A 24,888-nucleotide genomic window follows, 5' to 3' on the forward strand; every position below is an offset into this window, starting at 1 on the left:
GCACGGGCAGCGGACGGGCGGCCTCGCGACCCCCGCGCCGCTGCACCCGCCCGAGGGGCTCGGCCCTCCCGCCCGACCGCTGCCCCTCCTCTGCCGGCGCAGCCCAAGCCATGCTGCTCCTGGCCGCCGCCTTCATCGTGGCCTTCGTCCTCCTCCTCTACATGGTGTCGCCGCTTATCAGCCCCAAGTCTCTGAAGCTGCCCGGCGCGCACGTCGTGGTGAGTGCGGCACCCCTCGGGAAGGGCACGGGGCGGTGGTCCCCGGTCGCCGTCCCGCTCCGCCGCGGGAGGAGGCAGCGGGCGGGCGCTGCCGCTCGGCCTCGGCGCCGGGGGAGGCGGCGGGGTGGCTCCCGAGCCGCCCGCCCTGCGCCGGGAAAGGGAAGGAAGGAGGGAAGGAAGCCGCTTTCTCCGAGGTGGGGGCGCAGGCTGCGGGCAGTGCCCCGCTGGCAGCAGGGGTATGGCCGCGGGACTGCTGCTGCAGGAGCGGGGAGAGCGGGGAAGGCTCTCGGCGGGGAAGGGAGGTTTGGGCGCAGCCGGAGCGGGACCGGCGGCCGGGCAGCGCCAGCCCCCGGGTGCCCGCGGGTCCGAGAGGAATCCTGCAAAGCTGGCAGTGGCACCCCGAGCTACCAAAACACCGGGAGCCACAAGTCCCTGATGATAAGGAAATGACCTGTCCCGATGGCTCTGACAACCGCTGTGTGTCCCGGTTGGCTTAAGGCGATGGTCTGAGTCACCATCTTCCAATCTGAGCGCTGGCTTTTTGAGACATTCCTTTTGTACTCTCCAAGCCACCGGTTACCTCGAGTTTTCTTTTCTTTTAGCATCTCCCAGGGTAGTGGAGTGGTGTGTGTACACACGTATAAACCAAAGGCCAGATCTGTGATCTCCTTGGTCTAAAAAACCAAGTCAGGTATGAGGAAATGGAAAAACCAATACAAAGAAAGTGGTCAGATGACACTTGGGCGCCCTTTCATCTTTAAGCGCATTGATATGGATGTCTTTGAGCAATATTTTGACAAGATGGTAAAAGGAAGTCTTTGGAAGAGCGTGCTGTTGAAAGAGTCCACGAGTAGTACATCACTGGAAGTCGTATGAGTACGTGGCTTGGGAAGAGGGAGATGGAAGAAGGGGGAAATACTGCCCAGGTGCTATCAGAGGGATCACAAAGTAGTGAATTTGACCACATGGCAGCAAATGAGTTAAGCAGTTCAAAAGATTTTGGGTCCTAGAATCAGCTTTCTTAGTTTATCTCCAATGTATTGTGCAGAGAAGCTGCAGTTTAATGTTTTTGAAGTTTGCTGTGAGTAGTTTTGGTTTGGTTTTTTCATCATTATTTTTTGGAGTTCCTCTTTGGAGGATGGAGCTGTCCCCAGAATGATTAAGATGTTTCCAAGTTGCAACAGTGCTCCCAAGTTGCTTTATGAAGTAGGTGTTAACTTGGGTGCTGTAACTGGCTTTACAGCATCATATTGTGTGTGAGGTGTGTTCGAGGTTGCATTAAGGTTCCTGGGTTATGGCTCTTTCCCTGCAGGAGTAATGATTATTAGGGCGAAGGTGAAGGAGACTTACAGGCTGTCTGTGACTTTCATGAAGAAATAGAATAGCAAACTTAAAAAGTTAAATGGATTTTGGTTGGTTGGTTTTATTTATTTATATATGCAGCAATTACATGCAGTTTTGTTCATTCTGTATAGTGATTAAACTCTTTAAAAGCTACTCTGCTGGCTCTTCTGATCAAAAGAGTCCATTTAAACAAGTTCATGTTGAAAATGAAGAGACTCTTCTTGTTGGAGAAACCTCCCTGTAACCATTTCTGCAAATTAGCAGTTTAAACTCAATTTGGTACTAGTGGAAGTCTGGAAAACAGTATTCCTGCAAGTCCTGTAAAATTAGGAGTTCAACTAGAAAACTAGCTTTATGAATATATTGGTGAAGAAAAAGGCTGTAAGATATATTCAACCTGAGGATACTAATGAAAATCTACCGGCAAACACTTTTATTGGTGTCACCACTTGTAGAACTGCTTGTTTTATTTTCACTTCAGTTATGCTCCTAAAGTGTTTATGCAAACTAATGAAATATGCAACAGTTGGTTTGGAGGTCACTAGTTCTTAGATGTGCAGGTGCTGTTAATAATGCTGGACACTTGTACTTGTGGGTTTAAGATTCCCTAATGTCATGCATAAGGAAGACTACTGGATGATAATAAATCAGAAATACTGTTCAAGAAGACTTTCCATGTTGTGTGTGTAAAATGAATTCTTTAATCATAAGCATATGATTAAAGTAAGCATTTTCTGTTACTGAAATGACTGAGAGACTTCATGAAAATATTTAAGGACCCTAACATTATGTAAGGGCTTATTTGCAGTCTCCTCACAGAAAAATATCAAAATCTGCTCAAGCATCCAGCCTCAGTTAAACCCACTATTGAAAGAAATAAAAGAATAATGACCTGTAAGTTGTGTCTGTAGCTGGTTGAGCTCTTTCAAGAGGGCAAGTGATTGTCATTGCACACTATAATTTTTTAAAATATACCTGAATAAATTGCTTTACTGAAGCAGAAAAAGTCAGTCTTCCCTAGAAACATTTCTTTCTAGGGGGTCTGTTGAAAGTATAATGAAACTATATCTGTTACATTTCTGAAGGAAGGTCATTGGGCAATTTCAGAGGCTGTTACATACCAGTTATTGAATTTTCAACTTGAGTCTGCATTCTCTTAATTTCTAATCCTTCAGAAAAATTATTTCTTTTTACTTCAGGCAGTTATGGTTAGGAGATGCCCGAGTTACGACTATATAACTTTCTCTGGCTGCCATTTGGGATAGGAATTTGAAGCAGAAAACTTGGGGTTTCTTTTTTCCTTTGTCTTCTCCCACAGCCATTTGCATGATGGAAGCCCTTGCTGTCTTAGGCCAGACATGCTTTCTGGAGAAATCATAGAATTATAAGAGTCTCTTTTTCTTAGAAAATAATAGGAGTGCTATTCAGAGTGAGAGTCTAGAGAGTTCCAAATTACTCATCGTCTAATCTTGTGGGTTCCTCACCCCCTCCCCCCCCCCCCCCCCCCCCTGTCCCCCCTCCTCCCTTATCTGCTATGTATTTTCTTTACCGCAGCTAGCACCATTAAATGGTAATGGCTTTCTCTGCTCTTAAATTGGCTCAGGCATTGGGTTTAGCTTATTTTAAACAAGATGCTTCTTAGATGCTTAATACTTTATTACTTCTGGTATGAGTAGGAAAACATTCTCAAAGAAAGGGTAGAAAAGTTATTTTTGTGCTGTAGAGATGTGCTGAACTTCTTTGTGCTTTGAGATTCAGAGGGCAGTTTTATAAATTTCTTGTTTTGCCATTGGCTTTATCTCTCTCTCCGTTGGGCTCAGGCTACAAACTAGTGCGTGTCAGATTCTGTGAGAATAAGCTACTGTTTTGGTAGCTGGCTGTAACAGTAGACAGGAATATGAAAATAGGCTAAGGCAGTTGCCACTGCTGCATTTGCATTGAGCTCACTCGGACCACATTTAATTGCCTTTTACACCTGCTATCTACATGCTCTCTCTCTCTCTTAAGTTTCTCTACAAAAGTTGTTGAGTGATGTTTAAAAGCTCCTCGCCTAAATATTAATACTAATCCTCTCCCCTTGTTTCAGCCATAATCTTTCTAAAACCAAGTTGAATTTCTGAGGAGGACCCAAACCCTTGAGGTCTCAGTGTTACGAATGCAGTTTATTAAAGTTTGGATTGGCAATGGCAGGAAATGGAAAGATGTTACCTGCTAGCGACTGTCTCCCATTGAGCTTGACAAGGGCCCTTTTCCATTTGGAAGTAGTTCAGGGATGCCAAACCCTCCTGCACATGGGTCATCTCTAGTCCAGTAATTTCCCCACTTCTGTGCAGAGCCCGGCCTGGTAGCTGTGGTTGGTTTGATGGAAGGCCCATCTTGGTGTCACCCGTGTCTTGGTGACACCGTCACCCCTGTGCTGGGGGTGATAAGATCTGTGGTTTGGACACATCCGAGTGGTTCGACAAGAGGTCATTTTGAGTCTAGTCAGGTGTGCTAACCACTTAGAGCACATTAAAGTCATGTTCTGTTTCAGTAGAACCTCTATCAGAGCAGTATCTAAAAGCATTGCCAGCTTGCGTCCAGTTCAAAGTGAAAGTTATTGAGTTCTTTTGGAGAGGCCGTATCAAGTCTTGATTTGTATAATTTCTGATGACAGTTCAGCTAGTTTGGATTTGGACTGTCTCACCAATTTAAGTGAATTTCCAGTATCTCAAATTTAAAGCTCTAATAGATCAATTTTCCGTACCTTATCCCACCATTTCCACTTACAAGGGGGAAATAAATCCTATGATTCTTTAAAATTGAACTCTATTAATCAAGGATCATAGATCAAGAAGTTGGAGCCAGGCACTTTTTAGCATACCTAGTTTGGTACCTAGTTCTTTTTAAGCATAAAAACAGATTAGTAACACTGCTCAAGGGTTGGTAGTACTGCATTCTGAACATCTGAATTAATACTAAGTTTTAATTGTGCCTTCTTGTCAAAATACTAATCTGTGATTTGAGTTGCAGTGGCCAGATTTTTATTTTTGCTAACTCCTCTGAGTTACAGTAAAATTTAAAAATGGGTCTGGGGGCAATTCAAATGTCTGAAATTAATGGAAATGCAGTAGCAGTGTAGAACCATTGGCCACAAGGGCAAGTAATTGTAATAACGTTGTCTTTAACAGAGTAGGTGTGTGCTCCTCTTAGTTTTGGGCATGTGTTAGGAACTTACATACCAAACAGACCTCATAGATTTGCCTAGGTTAACTTCATTATAGCACAAAGCAAACTTTTCACTGGTGTTGGGGATTTTTATTTTTTTTCTTTGCTATTACACTAGCACTTGTGGTGAATGTTCCTGAGCAATGAGTAACAACCTCCAACATGCTTGTAGCAGCCTCCGGCCTAAATGCTAAAGTTCCCTGCTAACTGATACTGCACTTTATCACTGACCAATCTGACACGAGCTCTATCCAGTGTTCTTGGGTGTGACTGTAAATAAAAACTTCCTTTTTCTGTTTTTTTCATGACTTCAGACATTGTCTTTCTGAAATGGGTGTTAGTGTTGTTTGTCGAGCTGGGGGCTTGGTGTCAGTACCTTCACCTGCAGAGAATTCCTCAAGCACTGGTGTAGTTGACCCATTCCTGATAGTCACCAGTTTGTGCTGGTAATAATCAGCAGTCTCACCAAAAATTGGGATTGGAACAGTCTTCCATGCCCATTGATTAGTGCTGGTGTGCCTGCTGCTGACCTGTAGAAGCATCTCACACGTACTCTGGCTCTGAGGTCTACCTGAATGTATCAAACTATTTTAATCTTTTCAGATACATATTGAAATATTGCAATCTATTTTAAGAATTTCAGTGTATTTATTACTTCTTTCCGTTATAAAGCATTAAATTAATTTTGTGGTTGTGCTGAAGTCCCAAATCAATAGTTAACATTCACACTCTTATAGACTTATTTACTCTGAAAGCTGTCATCGTTGGTTCATAATACTTCAGTCAGGGTTTTGTGCTTCTAGAACAGGACACTATCCTGCAGCTATCCTCAAAGGTTTGGGTAGTGTGAAGCTGATCTTGCAGAGTCAGTTAGAAGTTAATCTGAAGCAGTTCTCTCTAATAACAGAGGAAGCCTAAAGAGCCCAAATTAGTCTTTGTGAGTGCTACACCCATTCTTGGCCCATTTGCAGCTCAAGATGAGCCAGTCAGAAACTGTGGATTGTGTTGTAAATCTTTGCTGGGATTATTTTATTTGCACTAAGCTGTTTTTGAGGGCTAGTGGTAAAATACTCAAATGAAAGAAGAGTTTAGTGACTCATGGGAATGTACTTCTGACTCTTCTGACTTTACTGCCTCTGGGAGTGGAAAGAATTTTGAGGATAATGCATCTCTGAAAACAAAACTGAGACATTGCCTAATGAGGAGACAACACAAGGCTTTTGATGGGATGTGTAGTTAGAGATTGGGATCTTTGCTGTTACACTAGATTGAATAGACTGGCTTCTATTTTCTTAAAATGAAGGAGGTAACCTTTTGCTGGAGTCTTTGGAAATGTTTTGATAAAGAGCAAAAGGTGATGATTTCTGAAGAAATCTGAATTTCATTTTCTTCCAGTTCTTCTGAACTCACTTAATCAATGTGTTTTTCTTTAAAATAACTGCTTCTAAGTATTTTGTTCCAAAATTTTCTCAATATGACTTTTAATATGCTGTTTAAGTAAAATTCAAATAACTTGGGTATGTAAGGAAGATACTAGTGTCCTATAACCAAAGGCACATGCAGACTGAGACTGATCCAAGTCACCTAAAGATGTCAGGCAGACATGTTTATTTTAGTCAAAAAGAGAGGTCAGGATTGTTATCTCCATCTTGTTCCACAGGCAGTTCATAAGTAGGTTTATTGAGGGTAGTGAGAGAGATGATAAGGTGACCTTCACCTGTATGTTGGTATGATTTGTCAGGGTACATTCCTGCAGCATATGATGCAGGACTGTAGCCATCAACCTGTATTTGTCTAATTTTAATGAAATGTTAACTTCCAGTTTGTGTATAAGACTATCCAGGTGTTATGGCTTGGAGGAATTAAAAAAGGTTATGGAAGTTTAGGTGCTGGCATCCCCATTAAAATGAAATAGCAGGATGGAATGGGGGAAGTTCAAGGTTCTGACTGGGAGACTGAAAAATACACTACAAAGGGCCAATTGTTGAATTAATGGTATTTTTTCTTTTAATAAGAAAGAAGGTGTTTTCTATTTATGTTTACATAATGACATCCTCAGAAAGTAATCTGCCATGCTGATTTTACAAGTAATTTCTGCTGTGGGCAGGTATGGAAGGGCAGTATGTAATGGCACTATCATGGCATTAATAGTAATTTGAAAACTTGTAAATGTAGCCTCCAGAACATGTGAGAGTACCCACTTGGGAGTGGTCTAGGTGTAACTGACAACAGAAATGGCCAAAAATTACAACTGAGGTAAAACTGGTTTTAGGATAGAAACAAAGGCTCATTGATCTATTCAGATCTTATGTTTCATTCATACTCCTAGAGTAAGTAAGCTAACTTTAGTGCATCTCCTGTATTTGTATCTCATCGGGTGATATTTTAATCTCAGGATGTTTTTAGAATTTTCATGTGATTTGACTCATACAAATGTGAGAAGGGATGAGAAGGGTGGACTAACACTGATATTTTCAAATAACTTCTAGGTAACTGGAGGCTCCAGTGGGATTGGAAAATGTATTGCTATTGAATGCTATAAGCAAGGTGCTTTCATAACACTGATTGCAAGGGATGAGGTAAGTGTGTGAAGTTTTATGGGCTAAACTGTTCACAAAATCTGTATAGTTGGGGAATAATTCAGGAATTGATGATTATTCATACTTCTTCAGTATATATTTTAAGGCGACCCTAAGCATTCCAAATTAATGCATTTGAATAGCAGAGGTGGCTGCCTTTTTAAGAAGCATAGCCTAGCATGGAATTTGTGATTAGCTTGCCTTAAAACTTTGCCAATGCTATTGCTTTTGTTGTTGTCATTTGTTATGTCATTGTCTAGATGTGTCCCAGAGCACAAAATCAGGAAAATCCCTATATTGGTTAAAACTATAGAATTTGCCTACAGTGACATGTGGGAGTTTAATCATCTCTAAAATTCACAAACACTACTGGTGTCTAATCAGCATTGTATCATATTTTTTTACTCATGGAAAAACTCTTCATCAAGACAGCTTTGGAAGAAAAAGCATTGATTTGTTGGGGTTTTCTTTGTGTTATTGTTTTATTGTTTTTGTTGTTGTTTTATAACTAAGAGGTATGCAGAATTTAGTTGGAATTACTCTGTTTTCAGAGCAGGCTGTTGTTTTATTTGTTGCAAAAAAACCCTAATTATTTTGAAAACAAAATCACTTAATTTTTTGGGGTCCCTCAGTCCCAGCTGATTTGATTAGCTTACACTTGAGAACTTACTTTACATAACCTTGAATGTAGTCAGAATTACGAGAATTTTTCTTGAAAGGGTTATTGAATTTACCAGCTTTTTGGGGTTTGATGATTTCAAGCCAGTGATTATTCTGCAGGAGGGTTTAGGTAATATCACATAAATATAAAATAGAGGTGAAATAAAGGAGAAGAGTCAATACCTACAGTCTTAGGTGCTCTCTGTAGAATGAAACAAAAGCATCAAATCTATCAAAATCATTACTGGCTTTAGAGCACAAAGGGAAAAGCAGAGAAGTGAGTTCTTGATAAATTTCATGTTTTCATTAATTCTTTGTAAGTCTTCCAAATGACAGTAAAATGCTGTAACTAGTTGAGGGTAACTTTGGGGGGCTTTAGCGATGTTTTTAAGCCTTATTGAAGTACTGAGGACTAATATTGCTCTCAGAATTACATTTCAGTTGTCTTTGTGTCCATTTCAGAACAAGCTGTTACAGACAAAGAAGGAAATAGAAAAGTACTCTGTTAATGACAAGCAGGTAAGTTCACTGCCAAGGGGGGCTGTTGTGTGTTTTGTTTAAGACAGTGACTACAACACAGTTCACTGGCTCTGTCTATAAAACAAAGCTGTTTGACAAAACTGGGTGAGGACTCAGTATTTGGATTCAGGAATAATCTCATGTCTGTTTACATGAGATGTTCTGAGATCTTGCTACACTTGATGTTGCCTAGCTGGTGCATTAGCCTGCTTTTCTTAGAAAAAGATGTCTTCATCTGTAGGTGTATAATGCTTTTTTGGATAGCTCCAATTTACTGTCACTTGATAAGCATTTTATTCTTTCAAATTAGGTAGAAGAACCAATTTTTTTCCCTCAAATACCATGTTTTTTGCAATTCATAAATACAGCATCTGCCTTGGGAAAGACGCTTTAGTTGCTTGTTCCCAGGTTTATTTCACTATGTCATACCTTTGTCCCTTTTCCTTACTCAGTACTATACCAGTTACACAATTTGTGAAGTTCTGAGACTTCTAAACATAGAAGCTGCTTTGCTGAATAGATAATGCACTTGTGCATGAAGGCAATGGTTTAGAGCTTGCAGAAGTACTAGCATAGAATAGCTAAGCTTGCTGTGTTCAAGACATGCGTGAACATGAGGTGATAAATTAAAATTATTTTTTTCTTACTACTAATAATGAAGGGAAGAGGGGAAAAAGTACTGAAACTATTAACAGCTTTGACTTCTTGTGTTCCAGAACTTTGTTGCTCATGGAGGTAACTTAGTAGCTAAGCTCCTTTCCTGATCACATATAGAAGCAATTTATTTGTCCATAATTTTTGGGGGTCCCTGAATCCCAGCTGATTTGATAATTTGCTTACACTTGAGAACTTACTTTAAAGTTCTCAAGAACTTTAGGGATTTGAATTGATGAATTAGATATGCTGTTGAAAAAAAGGTGAGTATTTGGAGGCAAATGCATTTGTATAGTAGCCGATACAAAATTTTTTAATATCTCCATTTATAAGAAGTTTCTGTCTTTGCTTCCTTATACTATTGTCAAATGGCTCAAGCTGGTTTTTTTTCTGTGCATGCTTCCTTACTCAGATCAACTTTGTTTGAGAATCTAAGCCATTTGAGGTGAGGAGAAGGTGTATTTTGCCCATTAAAAAAAAAAAATAATAAATCCTGATAACCATTTTCTTTTAGCTGTTGTAGCAGTTTCCCAAGCTTAGCATTACAGTTAATCCCTTGTCAAACACTGTGTCAGGGTGTTCTTGTTAAAATCTGTCCTAGCTTGATGGATGCAGACTTTTTAAAAGACTATTATTCGGTGCATGTTTCAGTGAAAATCTCTAAAAGCACCTTCAAAGCTGAACAAGCTGCAGTGTGGACTGACTGGGACTTTTCTTGCAGAAGCAGTTTCAGGCTTGCAGCCAGGTTAAGCCGCTGGCAGTGGAGGTGATGGGTAGGATGGCTCCTCTGTAGCTGTTGGGTTGCGGACGTGTTCTCGGGGACGCCTGGCTGATCTGAATGGAAAGAGCAGAACTGGAGAAGGCAGGGAGTCTGGGGCAGAGCTGGCACTGGAGCAACAGATCAAAGGCTGTAAAGTGACAGTAGATGAACAGAGAAGCTGCACAGAAAGATTAGGGAAAGGTGATATCTGGTATAGATAACATGCACTGACTGTTACCTTTACTAGATCACAGAGTCAGGGAATGGCTTGGGCTTGAAGGCACCCTAAAGATTGTCTAGTTCCAATTCCCCTGCTCTTGGCAGGGACACTTTCCATTAGACCAAATTGCTTAGAGCCCCATCCAGCCTGGTCTTAAACACTTCCAGGGATGAGGCATCCACAGCTTCTCTGCCCAATCTATGCCAGTGCCTCCCAGTAAAGAATTTCTATCTAATATCTAATCTAAACCTATTTTCTGTTTAAAGCCATTTCCCCTTGTTCTATCATTACATGCTCCAACAGTTCCATGTCCTTCCTGTGCTGGGGCCCCAGAGGTGGATGCAGGGTTCCAGGTGGGTCTCACCAGAGCAGAGGGACAGAATCCCTCCCTCCCCTGCTGCCCACACTGCCTTTGGTACAGCTCAGGGCACGTTTGGCTTTCTGGGCTGTGAGTGCACACTGCTGGGTGATGTCCAGCCTCTCATCCCCCAGCAGCCCCAAGGCCTTCTCAGCAGGGCTCCCCTGGAGCTGTTCATGCCCCAGGCTGCATCAGTGGCGGGGTCGATTGTCCCAATCCAGGTGCAGTACCTTGTACCTGGTCTTGTTGAACTTCATGAGATTCCCAATGACCCATTTCTTAAGTTATTGAAGATACTGAATGTTTCCATGTCGAGCTAAAAGGCAGAGATTCTCAGGAAAGATTATTTTTTTCTTGGGCGTGTGCTGTCACTGTTCAGTTCTTGGGTACTAAACAACTTGAAACCAAGTTGCATTGGCAACCAGAGTCTGGCCTATATGTGCCTTTATGTTTCACATCTGCATGTGATTAAGAGTGCTGATGGTGCAGCCTCTATGGATGTAATTGTGCATTAGAGCAAAATCCTTACCCTTCAAGTCTTTTTCCAGTGTTTTTAAAATCATTTTTCTAATATAGAATATTCTCAGTTACTTTACTGGGGGTTGGGTTGATATTTTATTGGGGAAAGCTTTATGAATGAACCAACACCACGCAATGTTTAGAACAAAATGTAATGAGCAGGGCTGGGCATAAGACTACTTCTGGTAGCATATTCTGTGTCCTAGATGTGGATCTATGATCCATATTTTGGAGTAAAGGTAATTAGTACATGGAGCAGAAGGAATGTATGATAATAGAAACAAAGAGGTGAGTTGTAAAATGTTACAGTAGTCAATAAAGCTGTGGTAGTTCCCGAGTGTGTTGTTCACAGTGTAACTAATCTATGCAATCTGTTAAATTAACAAATTGCTCCAATTTTTATAGAGATTTACTCCATCTCCTCACTGATCTTGGCAAAGACATACAGATGATAATTCAATGTTGTTTGCATTCAGCTGCTGTTTTTTTCTTAAACTTATGAGAAAGATTAATGTTTCCAAAATGTAATAAATGTCTTAAGGGGATTCTTGCCAATAACTTGAGCCACAAGTTTACTCTGCTGTCCAACTACACACAGTGCTGGGAGGCAGGAATAGGCAACCTGCTGTACAAGAATGGCAGGCAGATTCTGTTTATACAGCTAAGAAGTGTCACAGTCTGACCAGGGGCAGGACTGATGAAGCACTGGCTGCCAAAGCAGTTAGTTACACTGTGGTGAGCCTGTTTTTTTGGTGTGTGTTTGCCCACGCGCTCCATGATGAGTGGTCATGAGCATACTTGTTACAAACTACTGATGACTTTGTTTTATTTCATCTCTGACTTTTAAATTAATTAACCCAAGTAACAGAAAGGATGGAAGTTGGAGCAAGAATACAGGAATCCCTCCTATTATTGCAATAGGAGGTGGCTTTTCTGTTCAAGATGAGGAATTGCCCCAGAGCTCTGCTGATGGCTTAGCAGAGAGAGTAGCTTATTTGTCAGTACCTGATGTTTGCAGCAGTCTTGCAGTTTGGAAGTGGTAATCCAAAAGAAGCAGCGCTTTCTTTGGCCAGAAGTTGATTTGAAGGTGCATGAAAAATCTAGATTCTGAGACCATGTTGCTGAAAGTAGTCAGTAACTTTTAAGGAAAACAGGGCCCAACTTTTAGCTGCAAGAAAACCATATCATTATCACCTGTTTTCCTTCATTGTGCCTGCCCACCCCTCCCCTCTGCTTCTTGCTTCCCTGGTTATTTTAATTTTTATGCACCTTTGAAACTAAACCCCGTAATGTCTGATTTTCAGACAAGGAGTAAATATGTACACATGCCTTCACTATTTTAACTATTTATGACACTGTGCAATGAGTCAGTTTCTCAAAGAATTTTTATTTTTGTTTTGTCCTTGAGGTGTCCCAATTAAATATTATGCAACTAAGTTTACTACTATTCTTAAAAAAAAAATCATTAAATAAGGAGGTAGTGTGCATTGCAAGTACTAAAATTAGCAAGTTTTTAACACTTTCTAAATTTTAGAACAAGTTGGTTTTTTTTTTGCAGTGCTGATGCTGCTGTTTCAGGGTAACACTGCAACTATGCCTTGCTATGAGGTGGAAAAAAACATTTTTTCTTTAAAGATGAGCCTAAGCCATAGCAATGGTTTGACTTACCTGGTGAAAGTTAAATATATCATTGGGGAATTTTGATTGTCCCAGTTAAAATAACTTTTACTAAATGTCATGTAAATAACTCAGTCTATAGTGTTTCAAATTAGAAACTGTACTTTGCAGGAGTCGACACTTTGAAGATCATGAGGTGATTATTTGTTCTTAATGTAATCTTTATTATACTAGAACCTGTGTGTGAGGGGGAGGAGCTTGAGGTAGCAGAAATTGCTTCTCCAGTGTTGATGAAGTGCAGAGTATCTTGTCAAAAAGACTTTTTTTTTGTGGAAAAGACATGACATTGGGCTTGTTTCATTTTGAAAGGCTCTAAGTTAACAATTACTGGATGTAATGTGTTGTGAAAATGTTCTTTCACTTTTCTTTAGGTTGTACTTTGTATTTCCGTTGATGTGTCTAAAGACTATGAACAGGTGGAGAATGTTCTAAAACAGGTGAGAAAAGAACTGATTCACATTCATGTCTGAAGAAACTTCTGTGTGTTGTATTTCTGTTGGAAATAGTTTCATATTTGGTATGGTGATAGAGGAATATTTTCTCCTCATAAAGAATATCTTAACCTCTGTCCCCTCTTCCAGGCTCAGGAGAAGTTGGGGCCAGTTGACATGCTTGTAAACTGTGCAGGAACATCAGTTACAGGAAAATTTGAGGATATTGAAGTGAATTCTTTTGAAGTGAGTGAGCATACTTTTTTATTTCATCATATGATAATTTCTTATTTTAACATTCTAATTATTAGATTGAATTCCTGTGTCTGCAGACTTGAACAGTGTTACACTTGACTTGTGCTAGCTGTCAGGATCTTTTCAGACTTGCAAGAGTTGCCTCTAACTTCTCCCCTAACGATTTCATTTCATACACGGTTTCATTTTTTTCTGTTGAAGATTTTTCAGAAATATTTTAACCTGTTTAAAAAAAATGCAGCTGTTATCAGACTTCAATTCTGAGATGCACAAATTGTTTGCTCTGATGAAAAGACAAAAAAGTAACCCCCAAATCACCTGTGTTTTGGTTACTTTATGCCTGCAGCCCTCAGGCCTCCATTAATCTACAGATAATGCTGAATCATCTGAAAATACTAAAGGGGCATAATTTTATAATAAATTTGAATCACCCATTTTATCGCTTGTATAGGCTATTGTGTTTTAGGTCTTGTAGAGAATGAAATTGAAGACTTCCCTTTATCCTGGCAAAGAACAAAATCTCTGAAACGTGTAAATACATAGCATTTTTCCTGTTTCCTGTTTTAGAAAGCTCTTTAAACTTTCAGTATGTTTTCATGCATCATGCATAAATGGATTGCTTCCTGGAGGCTGTTCAGGTTAGATTTTCCCTGAAATACTATTCTTTTTTCCTTCAAGGCCATATGGTTCACAGTATTATCAGTATCCTGGATGCTATTAAGACTTACAGGATTTCTTTTGGCTTGGAGTGAGATTTTTAGCTATAAAACAGTTTATGAATCTGTAGAATAGAAAACAGTTGTTTCTTTTGCCAGAACAGATCTGGTGAACTTGATTGTTAAAGCAGACTTAAAAATAGGGGGTTTTTGATAAATAAGACCAAACAGCTAAAGAATTCTGGACCTGTGACTCAAATACTCAGATATGATATTGTTTGTACAGAGATTAATGGCAGTCAATTACCTGGGGAGTGTTTACCCGAGCCGAGCAGTAATCGCTACCATGAAGGAGCGCAGAATGGGAAGGATTGTATTTGTATCGTCTCAGGCTGGGCAGTTAGGCCTGTTTGGATATACAGCTTATTCTCCAACAAAATTTGCTCTTCGAGGGTTGGCTGAAGCCCTGCAAATGGAGGTATGTGTGCAATAATTTTAAGTAATTATAATTAATATAAACAATTCTGTGTTAGCTGTCAGCACAGGACATTTTAATTTAAATAGGTTGGGGGAAATTTTGTATTGTGCAGCATTGATAATATCTGTGTGTTATTTGCCCTCATTTGTCAGCATTACAATCCTATTGCTCCGCATGGGTTGCAGAAACTAACCTGATATCAGTTGCATAAGATGGAAGAGATTGAATCTGTTCCTAAAACTGAGTATGACCACCTGTGCAGACATTTTTTTAATCTTTTATTTTAATTAAAGGACTAGATTTTTAAGACTTTTGATTAAAAGGCCTTCTTCAAGGTTCTAAGTGCAAAATGATATTGAAGATATCACATGGATACATGAGAGACAGGCCAGTGATTGCCAGTTTGTTTGAGAGTCCATGGTAAGTGATATTTGAGCCTCATGAAACTGTAAAACTCCTAAGTTAGAATTAGAGGATTTTCCACAAAAAAAAAAAAATTAGTTTGCAGTGAACTCACCCTTCTATATTTTGATGAATATATGAGCTTTATATCCTGCAGTGATCTAAGCTTATGTTTAAGACCAAAATCAAACAAACACTATTTTCATTATTCAGTGGAACAAGGTAAGTACATTGCAGTCAGACAGATAAAATTGATTTGAAAATTGCTTTTGTCATTTTCCTGTCAAGAACATATATTTGAGTAATTAAGTGTTTATATATAAAATGCCTTTGGTTCCAGACCCTTGCATAGTACCTGTTGTATGCCTTGACCAGGATAAGAATGTGGGGTAAAACTGCCTCTAATAATTTCTGGTCTGCTGAGTAGAACACTGTGAGTGCAGGGTCTTTCTTCAGACTGGTGATAGATACTTACGTGAAGACTAAATTATTCAAGACTGAAAATAGGGTGTTTATGGGTGTGGTATTTCACAAAGTGTTTTCAATACAGAATGTCTCATAAATGCTCAGTGTTTTACAACATTTAGCTTTATCATAGCCCTCTAAATATTTTCATTAAAAGCTTTTTTTTTATTTGTATTGGAGTACAGATTTGCATTGTAGCAGTTTGAATAGGATTGCACTAAGCAATATAATTTCATGACATGTACAAATAAATAACTAAATACAATCTTTGATGTAAGACCTTCCATTTTCCCTCACATTTTCCAATTATTTTTTGTCTCCTTAGACTTTGACCTCTTGCAAGTTTATACCATGGGTTGAAAAGCCTTGAGACTTCAGTATACATCTTAAAGATAAAAAATTCAAATTTTACATTTTTGTTGGTTTTTTTTCTCGGTGAAAGCCTTTTTGGCCTTGTGTTTATAAGTGTTGGGTACTGTTATTTGATAGTGGTTTAGTCTTCTTATAGAAACTGAAATTGGTAAAATTATAGTTCTAAACTATTTTAATATTCTTCCTAAATGTCTTGAAAATCACCAGGATTCATCAAATAATTTGTAGAGTTTTTAGGGACTTCTATTAGAACAAGCACCACAGCTACCTTATTAAAATCTTTGCTGTTTTCTTTCTCAGTTGATAAAGCTGCTAGTCTTGAAATTGCTGAGTACTTAACCATAGAAGCAATTTGAATTCATGCTTGCTGAACTTAATTACAGGAGATATTGATGAAATTATAAGGGAAATGTAAATGCTGACAGTATTAAGATAAAACTTAATGCTTTTGTAAAACACAGGTGAAACCTTACAATGTCTACGTAACAGTGGCCTATCCTCCAGATACTGATACTCCTGGCTTTGCAGAAGAAAGTAAAACAAAGGTAAATTGTCCTTCAGTTCTTGAAATCAGTATTTTTAAAGCGTGTTAAGATTTTAAGAAGTACTCTTAAACACTTCAATTTTACCAGTTTTTAACTACTCAGTAGTTTCTTATTCTGATGCTTTAATACTTGCCTTTAAGATCTGAAACATTGCAGAATATTCCTGCATGCAATCTGAATATTGGTGTGGGATGGTAAACTGCAAAATCACTATTTGTTTTAATACTAAAGCTTATTTAACCAAAAATAATATTCCCATTTTGCATCTTTGATAATGTGCGGCTGTTGTGATAGATGTGCCAGATCGAAGTAAACCTCAGTTCCTTCAGTGGAGCCTGCACCTAAATCATATTGTATGAATACATGATACATGGCTGTTTTCTAGTATTACAGTAGACAGGAAATTCTCTGGCACTGTGTTCACAGTGGAAATGACCGTATTGCTTTTCAGAAGGATGTCAGCAGCAGGACGAGGCCTTTTTCATTTGGATTACCTTAAAAGTGAAAGTTTGACCTTTAGTCACACCTTGTCATTTGCCATGTCCATATATGTGAAGTATAATTCTAAAAGTCACATTCACACCCCCTGTTCAGACTTACAGCATCAGGTAATGAGAAAAAATTCTCTTTATTTTTGATTTGCATACTGTGAACTAGAAATCTGGTATGTAAGGCTATCATCTTTTCAACATGCACCATCACGTATAATTGGAAATTGAGTTTGAATTCCATTTTGTCTTTCACCCTTTGAATAGGAATCAGTAGGGATTGTATAACACAATTCTTACTTCATCATTTCTTGATACAGATATTCTGTATTAAATGTATACTCCCACACATCCGCATAAAGTGCCAGAATTAGACATCTGCAGATACTTGTATAGCTTGCATATTCTCTAGGATTTTTTCCTTCATAATAGCCTATTTCAGGGAGCCAGCAGGCACCAGCAGAATATACTGTTCATCTAAGATTTCTCTTTGAAAGAGATTCAGAGAGATTTATCTCGTTTGTCAAAAAAGTCTTATCTTTTAGGAGAGAATTATGCTTTGTTTTAGCCTATATGACCTCTTTAGATGACCTGCTTCTAGCATGGTAGTATACCTTAAATCTCTGCAATATTGCATTGCTCTGACATTTCAGATAATCATTTATTGTAGAATTTATTTAATACTACTGAATTAATATTAATATTTAATAGTACTTAGAACATATGCCTCTATCTCGCATCTAATTTTTCTCTGTAATCACAGCTTTCGTGTGTTTAATCAGGAAAGTTTTTTTTTTCCAGGCAACTTCTTTTTTTTTCTTCTTTTTTTCTTCCATTTTTTCTTTTTTTTTTTCCCTTCTTTTTTTTTTTCCCCTTTTTTTTTCCATTGAGGTAGCTGCCTCAAAAATGACAGCCATGTTTTGGCCAGCTGAGTAGCCAGATCAAGCATTTAATGGCTGATTTCTGCCTGCCTTATTCCCAACATGTCATTAACTTTAGCTGTTCATCCTGAACAGCTGCTATTTTTTTCCCAGGTTTAGAGTATTTGAATTACTGTTGATATCCCTGTATCTCATTCAGATTTATTTGATGCTGGTCAGTAAGCTCAGAAGTAAATAAGGGGCTGTGAAATGGAGATCTGATGACATGAGCCATATCACTGTAGGAATGCATGTAAAAGGTTTTTTATGTGGTTTCTGCTGGCAAAGACGCTGATGTCCTCCTGGCCACCCTTAAAATGCACATACTAAGAAAAAATAAAATTCAGTGAGCTTGGTTGATGAAATCAGAACTCATAGTTCTATAGATATTGGGAAGTAGGCCCCTTTCTATGAAATTTAATTACCTTAGTATTTGGCATTGATGATGATGAACCTGAAGTTACTCATCCTTACCCTAGAAGTGTTTTTTTAAAAAATAATAATCCTAGTATTAGAGTAAGCCTGAAAAAAATAAGGCAAGCTGTTTTATTGGATCTTAAAATATTTCAGGCCTATCTTTTACTTCATTTCTGGTAAAAACCATGAATGAACCAGTATAGATCTTGAATAGTGTAAGCATTTTGATGTCTTCTACTGAAAATAAAATTCTTGGGGAAAAAAATACCCTTTGAAAGTAGTAATAAACCATATAGAAAAAAGTACTAACCAAGGAAGTGTTGTCATTTCCCTCTGTAAAACGGGACTGATATTTATGAACGTGCTTATGCCTTTGTTTAAACCAGTGTTTTAGGTAATAATATGATACCCCTTGCTAGCAGTGATGTCATTTGTGACAAAGGACCCAAACCTAAAATTTGACATTTGTGTTTTTCTCTCCTGTGTGTTGTTAGTCAAACTTAAATTGGTGTTTTCCTCTTAAAGCCCTTAGAGACGAAGCTGATTTCTGAAACCTCATCTGTTTGCCAAGCAGAACAAGTTGCCAGAGTTATAGTGAAAGATGCCATAGTAAGTAAATTGTGTTTTTCGACCATGTTCTGTGTTGAAGAGACTGGGATCACATGTCATGCTTGCTTGAGACTGTAAGATAATAATGGCTAAGCTAAGTGCAAAACCAATTACAACAAAACAGTTCTCTTAGGTTAGTTTGAACTAGAGCTGTTTTCTTTATTCTTCTTTTGCCACTGTGCCCACAAATGATTTTACACAGTCCCTCGAAAGTCAAAGGTATCTGAAGTTGTACGCAGACAGAATAAAATGATGCATTGGTATGATGCAATGTCTGAAAGATGGATTATGACTGGTTTGAAAGCTCTAAATTACTGACTTTTGATGTATCAAATACCATTTGTCTAACCTCGAAACCTTGTTTTGTATTCTCTTATTTTTCTTGAAAATGAGTTCATATAAAAATAATTTTACAATAAAAGAAGGCAGTTGACCTTTTTTGGCTTTTAATATCTGAAGTATGTGATTTATGGGTGATTAAAATACATAAAATGCTGTTCTTACTGCATTGCCTTTCTGAGGATTTTTTTTTTCAGTGTTTTGTGCTAGGGAATGCCTGCATGCTTAATAAAACACCTCAGAATAGAAACAAACATGAAATTTCATGATCACAAAGCACAGCCATCGAATCTTAAACTCTGTAATTACTTTGCAGTTCCAACCACTCTTGATCTTCAACATGGTTTACATCTACAGCAGGTGTTCAGTTCTGAAGTTTTTACGGTGTTTTCACAAATAGAGCCCATAAACACAAAATTAGTCTGTTTTAAAAGCAAATACTACCTCCACACAGTATTCTCCTCTGGTATTAAGGAAAACTAATCTCTTATCTCAAGCATCTGATATATCCTTGCCATACTTTCTACACTTTGGATCCTGTATTAGTTCAGACATGGTCTTTATGCACTCTGGCCATCAGCAGAGAGACTGAAATAGAAATGAGAAGGTGTTTGTGCACTCCCAAGTGTGTGTATTGGGAAATAATCAGATGTAATAACCTCTACTGCTTTGCATAGATTCACCCCTAACCCTGATTCAGGAACTCCACCTTTTCCTTTCACTTCTACATTCCAGAGATTTAGTCCTACAATGTTTCAGAAAGTCAGTTTTCTGGCATAAAGTCAAATGGAAACAAATGAGAGAAGCCTTGGGAGTCAGAGCTGTAGAACTGCAGTTTTACTGTTAAATAATTAAAGTTGTTTGGTTGTTTGGCCTTTCTTCCTGGTGTTTTTCCTCCTCTTTTTCTCCCTTCTGAAATTCTTAGCAAGCTGTGTCTTGCAGTTAGAAATCCTTGATGTAGGTGAAGGAGAGCCTGCTACCTAGTATTTGAAATACACCCCCTTGCCAAATCTCATGTGATTTGAAGCAAGCTAATTTTAACAAAAGGCAAGCTGTATTTGTCATACAGTAGTGGTTGGTGATCTGATAGAGTTAGGGTATCATTCTGCTTCTGAAATATGCTTACAGCTGTGAATACTGTCATGTATTTTCTATAGAAGTAAGCATGCCTCAAGAAGAAATTTACAGCCTTTATATCTTGTAAAAATCTGTAGTAATTTAGCACACTCTCTCTAAAGAGAAGTTAGCTTCCTTTTCCATTTTTAAGTGAATGCCTTTTGGAATGTTGCTGTACAGCCCAAAATATTTTTGAGTATTTTGTTTCTTGATCGCGGTGATATTTTTTTGTATTCAGATATTTGTTGTTAGTGGTATCAGTTATCTGTGTCCATCAAGAGTAGCTGTTGAAATAAAACACATCATGATTTGCCACAGCTGAGTAAATTACTTTTTGTTTTCTTAATCCTTCCATCCAGCAAGGGAACTTCAACAGCTCGGTTGGATCAGATGGTTACATGCTGTCAATATTGACAAGTGGAATGTCACCAGTCACTTCTATTACTGAAGGTCTTCAGCAGGTAGGATTTGGGAAGTACCTGTTGTCATAATTTCTGATAGTTTAAAGTAATTCCAGGATGTAGAATTCTATGCAGACACAGATTATCTTTTCATCAAATGTCTGCTAATACTGTGGCACTTGGGTTTACTGCTACTTGGCAGCAGTATTTTCAAGCTGAAGCAGCAAGTTGGTGAGTGAGCTAAGAGTATTCCATGCTACTTAGTCCTGAACTGTTACATAGTTAGCTTGGTTTGGTAAGTTTGTTTTCTGAAGATTATATAAAAAGCCTGCCTAGAACTGTTTTTTTATTTTTTTTAATTTTATGACTCAATAATATGGTGCAATTCAGGATCCAAAATGAATTGAAAGCTGTTTCTCTCTGTTTCCAGGTTGTTTGCATGGGCATTTTTCGCATCATTGGCCTATTTTACCTAGGAAGTTTTGACAGCATAGTTCGTCGCTGCATGATGCAAAGGGAAAAATCTGAAAGTGCAGATAAAACTGAGTAATCTTTACTTTGAGTGGAAAGAAGAATGTCAAGCGGTCCTGGACAGCTTGCTGCTTAAGTGGGACTCAGTTTTGCTCCTGAAGGATTTAGGCTGGAAGTACTTGCATGTGTGACAGAGGAGTCCCTTCAAAAGCTATGAAAGAAAAAACAAAAGTACAAATCCAGAAAATGCCAAACTATGCAAAAGTATGAATGAGGATTAGATACCTTTTTTTTTTTGGTGATTTGAGTTGGAAAGAATTTGGAGAGCTTGTAAGTGATCTGCAGAATAGAATTTGAGAATGGACTATGGGAGGTAATTCTGGACAAATACTTAAGTTTTCTCACTTTGGTGTTTATGGATGAAATAAGTACCATGACAGACTGGGCTGAAGTAGATTGAAGTCCCTGAAAAAGTTGGTACCTTTTGCTAACGTTTTGGGAGTGCTATTGATTTAGAATGTTAACTTTTCCTTTGGCCAATCTACAGATCCTTCTGTCAATGACAGCTTTCCTTATTCTATCCAACATACAACTGTGGAAACCTGAAGATCTCAAATATGTTTGTATGATCCAAGCTTTCTCAGTGTGGGAGTAATTAAAAAGTATGGTTTAATATATGCATACTTTCTAAAGGGAGATGAAGAACCCATACCCACAGAGAAATGCTAGGAGATGTGATTGGGTCTGTAGCTCTTTTGGCCTTTGAAGTATGTTGTGAACAAAAAAAAAACAACAAAACCGAAAGAAATCAAACCAGTATCAAGTGTGTCAGTTATGACTCAGCATTTTAAGCCATTGAAACAATGTACAATTTTTACAGATACTTACTTAATCTGCCAGTTTTTGCTCTGGAGAGGAAAGTGGCGTAATGCTACTTCATGCATATTAATTTCAAAGCTGCAAATCATGAGCCAAACCAGTAGTTGATGATAGAATCGATTGTAATTAAAATGCTGGGCTCTTCCAGTAGCAGGAATGTAGCTTTTTAGGGCAAGAGGGGTCAGGAGGGGGGAGAGGTGTGTGTCAGAATGGCCTTCCACACTGCGTTTTATCACCGCACGGAAAAGCTTTCACATGAGAAATTACATAAAATACTCTCCTTATATGACCCACTTCTAATTTGTTTCATTTACATTATATGAAACAAGGCTGCTCAATAACTGCTTCAGAACACACAGAACCCAGTGGTTGTTTCTAATAAATCTCGTTTAACACTGAAAAAGCTTGATGCGTAACAATGATGTTTTAAGGGTGCACTATGTATACAGTTTATTTAATGGACCACTATAGTAAGTGCCTTGTGAGCTGCTTTTTTTTTCAAAAGCTGCATATTTTGTATTTGTTAGCACTGCTGTGTTTTCAATGTCATATTTCCATTTTCATTCAGTACTCTGAATCTAAAATTATGTGTAAAACTGGGCACTTTCACTTCTTTGAAAGTAATATTTAACAACCAAAATAGGCAAAATCTATTACTTTTGTTAAGATACTCTTTATATCTATTTAAGAAGAGGTATTCAATTAAACTGAGATAAAAAATAGGTGGATAACTGGAAAACCTTAGAATACAATTTATTGAGGCTATTTTTTTTTTCCCTCTCAGAATTAGGCTGATCACTTTTCAAATTTTCTTCACATAGACTAAACTTGCTTTAATACCTGGTTATAAACATATTTTTTGGAGAGGATCACACTGGCACTCTCATTTTAAGTGGTGAAAATTCATTAGCTTACAAATGTTGAGGCACTGTTGAATTCTTCACAAAGCCTATGTTTTAGGTCCTGCCTCTTGATTTTGTTTAGATATGTGAAGTTATGCATGCCTATAATATAATACTAATTTTGAGAATATAGTGTATTTACTGCATTTTTAAACAGCTTGGCTTCAGTGCAAAGAAATCTAGTGTGCATTTGTATTTCCTGTGCTGCCTAATGTGAATGACATAAAGGAGCATTTATCATACATCCATTGTCAACATTGCTGTGTTTCTCAAGGCAACATAACAATGCTATTCATAGAATCATGGAATGGTCTGGGTTGGAGGAGACCTTAAAGATCATCTTGTTCCAACCCCCCTGCTATGGGCAGGGACACCTTCTATTAGACCAGGTTGGTCAAAGCTCCATTCAGCCTGGTCTTGGAACACTTCTTCAGACCCTGTGATCTATGTTATTCTTGTTTTGGTGCAAATCAAATACTCTTTCGACCATCTGGAAAAGATACCAAAATGGGTGAATTGGTTGTGCTGTAGTTTGAAAAAAAATGCTTATGTAAATGACTTGATACCAGCACAAGCTTGAAGGTCAGGACTTAAAACCAGTAAGCCTTTGGATACTTGAATTTTTGGATCTTCAACTTGGAATGTTAAAGGGTTTGCATTTAGGAAACATGACCCAGGAGGTCAGAGCACATGCAACGCTATGGCAGCTGGGCCTCTAAAGCTTTCAGGTTGGACATCTTGGATCACCACTCACCTCCCAGTAATGACTGATAGAATTCAGTGCAAGTGTCTGAAGTAAGTAAGACTACCAGGTGAAAGTTATGGCCCTGATCTGCAGACACTTCAGTGTTGCAGACCTAATTTTGCATAGTGTAAGTGGTTGTATTGACAGTGAAACTGTAGGTTGAACCCATCGGCAGTGGAGATTGGAACAAGGTATGTTTTTTTAAAGCAAGAATAATCTTTTTCATTGTTCTCGTTTCTGCTGTTGCAAATTAATGATGTTAATTTTAGCTGATTAACTTCTCAACTGTTTCACTGTCAAAATTGTAAATTGTCAACTACAGCAACCTTTGGTGTAAGTTTTGTTTTCTTTATGCACATTCTCTTATCTACCAATATACTCATTTTAAGGTCCAATATAAAGTGAAGGAGATGCCTTGTAATCTTGTGGAAAAATGTTTAGCAGTTTAAAAACTCTTGCCAGTTTAAATGTTACAAAACCTCTGCATCAAAATGTTTTAGCAGTGTATTAGATCCCTGAAGATCTTCAAATAGGCTTTACTTTCTACTTATTGTCTAATTGTCGATAATTTAATCACTTGTGCCATATTAGTTGGTGTCTTGTCTCTTGTTTTCTTGGTCAGCCTTTAAGATTCAGTTTAGGCTTTGATAGTCTTTTCCATTCCAATGAGTGTTTGCTTTGTATACAGATTTATTATCATTTTACTTCACCAAGGTGTTCATGTGCAATTTAAATAGATTTAATATTTTAATAAGGAAAAAATACATAGGTGAATAAAGTTTTTTTGCTGTGAAAAACTAGACACTTTTAAATGGTAAAGATATATAGCGTTATTTGTAAAAAGAAACCTTGTGCTTATTGCGTCATCATTTTTTGTGCCAGAACTGTAAACTAGTTTTCATATTTTATATTTCTCAAAATAAATGGAGAATCAACAAAGCCTGTAACTTTTAACTTCTTTGAAAGGATAAAGAGAAATGGATAAATTCATTTGCAGGGCTTTGGTGTGGTGGGGTTTTTTGGTTTGGGTTTTTCTTTTTTTAAGCCTGAGATTAGCTCAGCAGGAGTCTCTGAATTTTTAGGACAGCAGAGCAGGCAACATGTCCTTCCGTTTTAGCAGCTTAGGGCAGAGGTAAAAAAGGATGTAAAAAATTGGACTGAGTATTGTCAGCTGACCCGGTATCCTCAAACTATAATGAAAGTGAGATTAAATTGACAAAACCTGCCTTTGTTGCTGGAGGTACTGCCAGTATGTAACCAGTGCTTGTGCTCTCTGGAAATG

The 24,888-nt window shown here is 38.2% G+C and overlaps 1 protein-coding gene across 1 annotated transcript; it reads left to right on the forward strand.

The window, feature by feature from the left end:
• Positions 1 to 24,545, forward strand: KDSR (3-ketodihydrosphingosine reductase). Its single transcript, XM_015619699.3, has 10 exons — positions 1 to 218; positions 7,259 to 7,348; positions 8,471 to 8,527; positions 13,087 to 13,152; positions 13,297 to 13,392; positions 14,344 to 14,535; positions 16,236 to 16,319; positions 18,670 to 18,753; positions 20,568 to 20,669; positions 21,040 to 24,545. Exons 1-10 carry the CDS (start codon positions 111 to 113, stop codon positions 21,157 to 21,159), a joined length of 999 nt encoding a protein of 332 aa, XP_015475185.1. The 5' UTR covers positions 1 to 110; the 3' UTR covers positions 21,160 to 24,545.
• Positions 24,546 to 24,888: the final 343 nt, after the last annotated feature.

This window comes from Parus major, chromosome 2 (assembly GCF_001522545.3).
Source record: "Parus major isolate Abel chromosome 2, Parus_major1.1, whole genome shotgun sequence".
Classification (NCBI taxonomy): domain Eukaryota; kingdom Metazoa; phylum Chordata; class Aves; order Passeriformes; family Paridae; genus Parus; species Parus major.